Consider the following 8,366-nt stretch of genomic DNA (forward strand, 5'->3'; position numbering starts at 1 on the left):
CCTTCTATAGCCAGCCCCCCAAAGTCTAAGAGAGACTTACAGAGGGCTGACTCTTACTCACTTGCATGTACACTGGCATCCATTCAACAACATCCGCATGAAGCATTTTCACACTAACGGGCGACAAATCAAATCACGGTCGAATATATGAGTTGACTTAGCAAATTTGCCGCAAATTCTTAGTAGCAACCTACCAATAAAGGAAGTGTGAAAGTTGGGACTCAAACTTGGGTGGAGGTTCTACTGAAGCAAGGGCTTGCCCTTCTTGCCAACTCTCATTGGCAAGATAGATGAAGGTTGATGATGGGGTGTCAGAAGTGCTTGCCAACTCTCATTGGCAAGATAGATGAAGGTTGATGATGGGGTGTCACAAGTGCAACTAAACTAGGATGAACAGGTTTTTGGGTGAAAAGAGAGCAGCCTCAATAAAAGCTCGAACATCCACGGGCTCAGGCACAGCTGAAAGAAAAAAAATATTCACTAGAAATACTGTAGAACACCAATCATAATGATTAATGAATCTACTATGCTCGCTTCTAATTCCTATACTGCTAAGCATGAGTAAAAAAAAAAATGTGCAAAACAGTACAAAGTTCAATCTGAATTGTCTTTTACAATGATTCGGGTTGATTTCTTTCGCACCCTTTTTCTTGCTTTATTAGCCCAATTGATGATTGTGGGCTTTTTCCTTTGAAGGTCACCATGAATATGCACAATATGCATAGTTCTTGTTTTTCTTGTTTCTGTCTAATTTACAATCCTGAACCGCTGTATAATTTGATTGAGCTTTCTAATATTTCATGTTGGTTGCCTGGAATTTCTTTGACTCTTGATCCATTTTTGTATATCTTGAAGGCTGGGATGGTGCTCACGTCCTCCAGTTTTGTCAAGTAAGGGTGGTCTTCTACCTCCACCTGAATTTATGAACACATCAGAAAATAAGGCCGGGATGGTTAATCCTAGTATCTTGTAACAATTTTCTTTAACCCATTCTTTCACATATCTGACATACATATATGTCATGTTCTAAGAATGTCCATGTATTCGAGCAAGAGTTCAACTTGTGAATGATCCAAATTTGAGAAAGTTCATAACATAACATGCAAGGCCATTAGAATGGAGAAAATTTCACAAAATCAGGTTGAACAGTTTTCGCCCCGAAATTTGTTTATTGTTCTTATAAATGACAAACCTTGAGGAAGTTGACAGAAGGGAATCTTTTGCACATTTGTTCCAGGGATTGCAACACTTGCTTCTGTCTAGTTTTGCTAAAGAAGAGCACCACTGACATGCCTGTTATTGACTCCAGCAGTTAGTTTTTGTTGAGAAATCAGTTAGGTAGAGCTCGAGGAAGAGTCATGACTCATGATTTACCAGGAGAGGTGACATAGTGTCTGAAACGCTCATTGTTGGCTATGGATATCAAATTTAATCCAAATTTCATGTCCCCAATATCTTCACCATGTAGTCTTTTTAGCTGGATTTGGGATTCAAACAAAGCCTTCCCAACTTCTTCATCTCCTGGAGTTTCTCTTATCAGCATCTCATAATCTTTAACTGAAGCTCCCCACCTTTCTAACTGATGCCACAGAGAAAGAACAAACGTTAAGTTAGTGATGAGATTTTAGCAAAAGAGGTATACTTGGCTTGGAGACAGACAAAATTTTTGCAGAGAACTGTTCTATATGATTGAATTTGTCACACTGACATGTGACAGGTTGAATGCGAGAGAAATGTTGCACAAAAACTTTCTGAGAGGGGGTTAAATTTCACCTTGGCATTGCAATCAGCTCGTCGCAGCCTAGCCTTGCTATAACAAGGCTGCAGATTAAGAGCTGCAGTGCAATCTTCAACAGCCTTTTCATATTGGCCTAGTTTAGAACGACAAGCTGCTCGATTGCATAGCAAAACAGAGTTGTATGGATCCTGCTCTAGTCCTTGGCTATACACTACACTAGCTTCTGTGAATTTTGATGCCTTGAAGAGAAGGTTACCACTCGATCGAGCTGATGCAACAGTTCTAGCCCTCTTCACCACAGCGCCGATTTCCTTGTGACCCGGATTGAGATGTGCTGCCTGTTGAGCTGCTGCCATTGCATCTTCAAACCTGTAATTCCGTAACCCAGTTAACATATTCACACAAGACAAAACTGCTATCTGCAACCATAGTGTATTAATTTTCACTCCTGATTAACATATAAATTTTCATATATATTAGGAGTGGAAGTTAATATATCCGAGTGCAATAAAAAAAACAGTCGGCCGAAAAGTAATTAACACTAATGCTGGGTCATCAGTGACCAAAATGGTGGTTGCAAAGTCTATTTAAATGTGACTGAAGATTAGATTAGATTAGATTAATAATGACTAACCTGCCAGCAGCCAAGTAAACTTGTGCACCAATCATTAACAAATAAGCACTGTTCGCCATGCCAAAGAATTTAGTGCACAAAATAATGCTGAAATTTGGTCTCTTCTGGTAGGTAGAATATGCCTCTTCATGTCTATGAAGCTTCAACAAGGCCTCAGCTTGTAGAGCAAAGACCTATATATTCATTAGTAGACAAAAGTAAACACCATGAGATTACTTTCAAGTAACAGATCAAATTATGTAACTACCTACCTTTGGCAGAAGTAGGGTTTGACCAAACAAAATCTAACCTGTGGAGCTGAATTGGCACCTGAAGACATTGCCAATTGGGTCTCATTTAACAAAACATTCCACTCCTGTAACTTTTGAGCCTCAATGCATCTGCTGAGGCATTTTTGAAGATTCTGGCATTGATCTATGTCTTTCGAATACGCGTATGGACCCAAAAGTTTGTAATGATCTAATGCTTTCTCTGTTTCTCCTAGTCTGCAGCAGAGTAAGCACAAACAGAATTACTTTCAAGTTCAACTATTCAAGTCTTGCTTAACAAAATTTAGAGCATAATAATAAGCTTCTTATTACCTGAGATATGCTGTTGCTAGTCGATAATGAGCTTTGTGATAAGAAGGCTCAATCTGGATGGCTTCTTTGCATTCAAAAACTGCCTCGATAAGGCGGCCTAAACCAATCAAAGCAGCACTTTTGTTGCTGTAATAAGCTGCCTTATTTGAATCTAAAGCAATTGCTCGATCATAGAAATCCAAGGCCTCTTCGAATCTGTCCTCCTTGTATGCTTCATTTCCCATTGACTTCAACGCCTCAGGGTCTAATTTATTCACAGAACTAAGAACTCCATGGTCGTCACTATTCTTTTTCACAATGTTTCCCATCACTGCAGCTTTACATTTCGGTGTGGAGTTGGGAGTACTATTGCCTGTTAGCAGACTCGAAATTCCTGGCTGCAGTCTCAAGTTCCCGACCTGTCCTGAATGAATGACACTACCTGAACTGGCTCGGACTAGAGGTTTGCTTTCATTGGCTTGATGGTGGTCGTTGATCTTCCTACTTAGCTCAGCCGAGCCAGTAGTAGATGCTCTTTGAATCTTTTTGTCCTCCGGCGCCACATACACCTTGAGTTGCCTAGAACCATTGGAAGATGTTGAGCTTCTTCCAGCATCTGAGCTTCTTCTTCCTGGAAGTACCTTTTGGTGAGTACCTGTGGAAGAAGGCCTTGGATGATCAAAGCTCAGCTTTCTGATGTGCTTCACTTCTTGATTCGAAGAAGGCTTAGCCGAATTGGTGGAGATAACGAAAGAAACTTCTTTGGATTCCTTAGGCTTCTTGGAATCATCATTGTCTGGTGCCTTCAACTGATTTTGGCTAATATTGGTGGGTAATGAATGAACCAGAGATTTTCTTGAGCACTGGAAAATCCCAGATAGAAAACCACAACCCAAGTCATTATTTTCTACCTTATATTTGGCCATCTCTGCCATTAGTCTTTTACTTACTGATGCCTCTTGCAGAAGATATAGACTTATTGAAAAAGGTTGATAGATGAGCCAATGATTTTGAGAACAGAGATGATGTTAGAAATGATAGCAAACAATTGTAATATGAAGAATGTGTATAGTGCAGTAGCAGAATATTACACTAAAATGAAAGATGGCACAGCATAACTGGTTGAATGAATCTGAAAATATATATGATGGATATGAACTAATCAAAGGGATAGCTTGACCATGAAGGATTTTTTATGTGATAGCATATTATCCAAAAGGCTAGGGTGTGTGTGTATAATATATAAACTCAGAGACTCCAAGAGTGGCTTCCAAGAAACCAACTTTATCTTTTTGGGGTTTTGTTAGGAGGAGAGTGTAGGGTCAAACTATAAACAAATTTAACTTGCATAACAAAAAGCTTAATCCTAGCAGGGCTTTTGGTTTTCTGGGTTCCCAATACAGTCTTATACTTGTCACCAGTTGATAGCAGAAATATTGTTCAAAAATTGTAGCTGAAAGTGATGTGAATAATTAGATATAGACTTATTGATAAAGAGACTTCTCAACCTCCTGGCTCTGTCAACACTCAAGATGACATGTAACAATGAAATGTCAAAGCCAAGGATATACTTACAAAGTATGAGACAGATTAGACAATCTTAATTTAACAGATATAGAACTCAATGAGTCATATGCCCCAATTGAACTGCACCTTTGATCTGTTCTTGCAGTGGATGTCTTGAATTAAGTTTATGATCAAATTAATCCACACTTGGTTTAGTATTAATATTCTCCGCTATGGAAAAGGGTACCTCAACTCACATTCAAAATTGGTCGGTATAATTAGTATTAATTGTTATACTTGACCAAAATTAATAGCTTGTAGTATACACCAACTGAGGTAGATAGATAATATATCATGATTGCATGACCTAGCTAGGAAGGGTCTTTCTGGGTGCCATGTATAAAACGAGGCCATTCTCCAAACCAAGTAACCAACATCAGTTGAACGAGAATGAAACGAAACTTTCAATATGGGATGAATTAGATTCATCATATAATATTGGCACTATTGGAATGTACATTACTCATAGTAGAGAATCGATATCAAAGTAAGGTCTTTCTCGATTTGAAAATTAAGAACTTCAAAAAAGAAAATTGGTGTGATTAGCCTATTTGATTAATTGTAACAACCTCCACCATTGGAACTACGTGTACCAACTTGATAAATCGATCTTGTATTTGGTGAACATATACAAATTGGTGCTTATGCAAAGAACAAGGTTGGTAGAGATTATTTTCTGTCGGCTTGTGCAACAAAATAGACTAATATATACGTTGTAATCTCTGGTTGTTCTATATACATAAACATATTGGATTATGACTCGAAAAACTTATCATTTTCATCTCATTTTGTTTTTCACTTCTATTCTAGTCACGTCATTTTTTTTTCTTTGTGATAATCTATACATCGATCCGGTATACATTATCATACTAAAATCTTCAATAAACTAGAAACTATCGATATGCAAAGAGATATATAAAACCTAACATATATACATATATAATTTCAACCATAACTTTATAGTCTTTATTTAAAATGTGCCAATATATTGCAAAACATGATATATCTCTCGTCAAGAAGAGACAGATGTTTATCAATTTTAATTTTGTTCTCCATTTTAATGTGAGAAAAACACATACCAAATTGTAGGACCATTTTATGCAACAGCTTTCAAAAGTAATCTGCAAGAATATATGTCAATGAATCTGGATACATCATGTCTGTGTGGAGATATGTCAGAAATCCAGTCGGTGCCTGCCGGCTTCTAAACCCCAACAACCACCTCACAATTCTCATACAATTGAACTCTAGGACGGCACGAATACAAGGGTATATGTATCAATCATATTAATAGCTTAGAGAGCTTGGAATGTATGCAAAACATTCTTATTTATGATTGATGTGCTACACTTAACCAGCTACAAGTACTTGACCTTGAACCCTATAGAGGTCAAATATGTCCTACCCAATGATCGATCGAGCACAAACTGTAGTCGGTTGTTGGTTTAGGAATTCTCTTGAACGACAAAGTGACAACATAACATATCAGAACATAATATATCATGGTAACTAATCAAACGTATACGCATAAAATGATGATAAAGACCCGAGCGTGACATGCTCTTGTTCTTGCTAGGAATCCTAGTGCATTAGACAATTTAGTTGCCGACACACTAGGCAATTCTGTCATTGTGTTCAAGATCGGAGGAGAACAGCTTAAAGTGGGCAAAGGTATTAAAATCCCTGGAGATCGAATCACACTTTTGTGATTTAGGACCACACTAAAAGCTAAGAATGTAGTCAAATTTTACAACTATGTAGCACAAGAGGCCCCTACTGCTTTGATATATTCTCATTTTCTAATTCCCCTCCTGCATTGGTCTCTATGTTCAGCCATAATTTGAGGAGTCCTCCGATCATCACAATCCAAAACATGGGTGCCGATCTTTAGTTATGAATGATAAGGGATTTGATTCATGCATAAAAGATAGCAATCTGTGTAGCTAGCATGAGGAATATCTATGACTGGATTCGAGCATAGAATAAATCTGTCTGATTATAATGCAGGATGAGGTCAGAACAGATACACGTTTTCTTATTGTTTTGCCAATAAAATTGTACATATGTACATATGCCTTAAGATCTACACAATCTAAATCCCACACGTGAATATTGACTGCATACATAAGCGAAGAGCCATATGCTGCACCTGTGACATGTCCTAAATCACAAGCAATCCCAGTGAATCTTCCTGAGCTTCGATCTGTTACATGTAATATGCAAATAATGCATGATTCATTTATATTACTGTATACAGAAATAGATGACTGGTTGTTTTCCTGACATGAATTTTTCATATGAACAGAAATGCTCCTTTTACAAAGGAGAGCAAGAGAAGTAGTTCTGGTAAATCTGCAGGATTAGTTTGTGTGCAGTGTGCATGAGGCATGAAAGTTAAAGTTAAAGGGGGATAACATATACAAGTTAAAAGGTCTAAAGTGAAGGTTGGTGTGATAGGACTGGCTAGGGGCAACAACTTTGGTTTGGGGCAAATCCAACTTTTCCCAGCTGGCCTTTTCTGGGCAAAATTGAAGCACAAGCGCATGGACATCTCTATCAAGAGTCAAGCCACAGCATAACCATACAGTTGGCAACAAAAACAAACTTGCAACAAAATAGAAGTGAGGAATACTACATATACCATAATACCAAAACACAGCTCAAAATTTTTGAGTCCCAACTCACATGCATAGTAGTGAGGTTTCATTTGTCGACGCCGGAGTCAACTATGAAACATGTACGTATTTCTACCCAAAATATTGTTATGTCAATCATTTGTCGAATCACAAAATCCCAACCTAATATTTTCTCTCTTCTTTAAGTAATCTCAAGAGCCCTAATTATATGCCTAGCTTTGGGTTTCTTTCCCCTCGCACTTGTTCAAACACACCAATTCACAAACTAAACAAGGACCACAGTCACATCCCTGAGAATCAGATAATTTACATGGTAAAAGATGACAAATATTTTCCTCCTTTGGTGAGACTTTGATAAAGGTCTTAGCCTTACTAGTTCACTACTTTGATACAACTTCTTCTCTACGTTGGAATCTCTGAAAGGAAAGAAGAGAGATCGATAAATAGGTAGCAGTAATGAAAAGAGAAGAAGGAAGGGTAGCTTGGAACACAAGGCAAAGAGGAAATCTGGGATTCAGGGGAAAAAGTGAAAAGTGATCGAGGGCGTGAACTGCATGAGATTCAGAGATTATTTTGGATCAGCAGCTAGCAGCTGCGTGCTTGGGACTCAAGGCAGGCTAGCTGATCGATCGAGTAGAGAGAAAGTGATACCAGGTATAGCTCCGGAAAGGATGGCACGTGCACTTTAAGTAAAGACGACAATAGGTGGTCACGTGATCCAATGCTCTTTGGCCAAAGCTTTAGCTTGAAGCATATATAATGTCATCGAAACCAGAAACCCTAGCCTGTTTGTGGGTTCTGGTTCACATGCAATGGGCATAGGGATCAGCCTCAACAAGACATTCTAATTAGCCGTTCGGGTTTAGGGTTTAGGAATAATCTACATATTATTCCCATAGGAATTAGGGATCAACCTAGCTCCCCTCCCTCAATGCTCTTAGAAGTTTGTAGTTTTCATCATAGGTCATGGCCTTATTGATAAGATAGATTGACAAACAAACCAGTGGATAATGTGGTTTGCATCATGTGACATCTCTTAGCTTTGTTTCTAAGTAATGTACATATATGCATGTATTCTTCTGCAAGTATAAGAGTAAGACAATGCATGTGTTTTGGCATATTATCATATTATGCATAACTTGTTTAAATTAAATCCCAAACTTGTCTTCATAAAATCACATGTTTATGTCATATATTGGGAATAAATCACACATTATTCTTTGTCTTTATAA

At 38.0% G+C, this 8,366-nt stretch overlaps 1 protein-coding gene across 1 annotated transcript; it reads right to left on the reverse strand.

The window, feature by feature from the left end:
- Positions 1-575: 575 nt before the first annotated feature.
- LOC101292796 (TPR repeat-containing thioredoxin TTL1-like) lies at positions 576-4,004 on the reverse strand. Its single transcript, XM_004299591.1, has 7 exons — positions 2,954-4,004; positions 2,662-2,857; positions 2,373-2,545; positions 1,774-2,107; positions 1,375-1,579; positions 1,193-1,293; positions 576-914 (listed from the first exon to the last, which is right to left on the reverse strand). Exons 1-7 carry the CDS (start codon positions 3,865-3,867, stop codon positions 753-755), a joined length of 2,085 nt encoding a protein of 694 aa, XP_004299639.1. The 5' UTR covers positions 3,868-4,004; the 3' UTR covers positions 576-752.
- Positions 4,005-8,366: the final 4,362 nt, after the last annotated feature.

The sequence above is a fragment of the Fragaria vesca genome, linkage group LG5, assembly GCF_000184155.1.
Source record: "Fragaria vesca subsp. vesca linkage group LG5, FraVesHawaii_1.0, whole genome shotgun sequence".
Classification (NCBI taxonomy): domain Eukaryota; kingdom Viridiplantae; phylum Streptophyta; class Magnoliopsida; order Rosales; family Rosaceae; genus Fragaria; species Fragaria vesca.

Coding starts and splice junctions, on each gene's coding strand:
- LOC101292796 (XM_004299591.1), bottom strand. CDS start 3,867: ATGGCAGAGATGGCCAAATATAAGGTAGAAAATAATGACTTGGGTTGT. Junction 2,858..2,953: donor CTAGCAACAGCATATCTCAG/GTAATAAGAAGC, acceptor ACTCTGCTGCAG/ACTAGGAGAAACAGAGAAAG. Junction 2,108..2,372: donor GTTTACTTGGCTGCTGGCAG/GTTAGTCATTAT, acceptor ACGGAATTACAG/GTTTGAAGATGCAATGGCAG.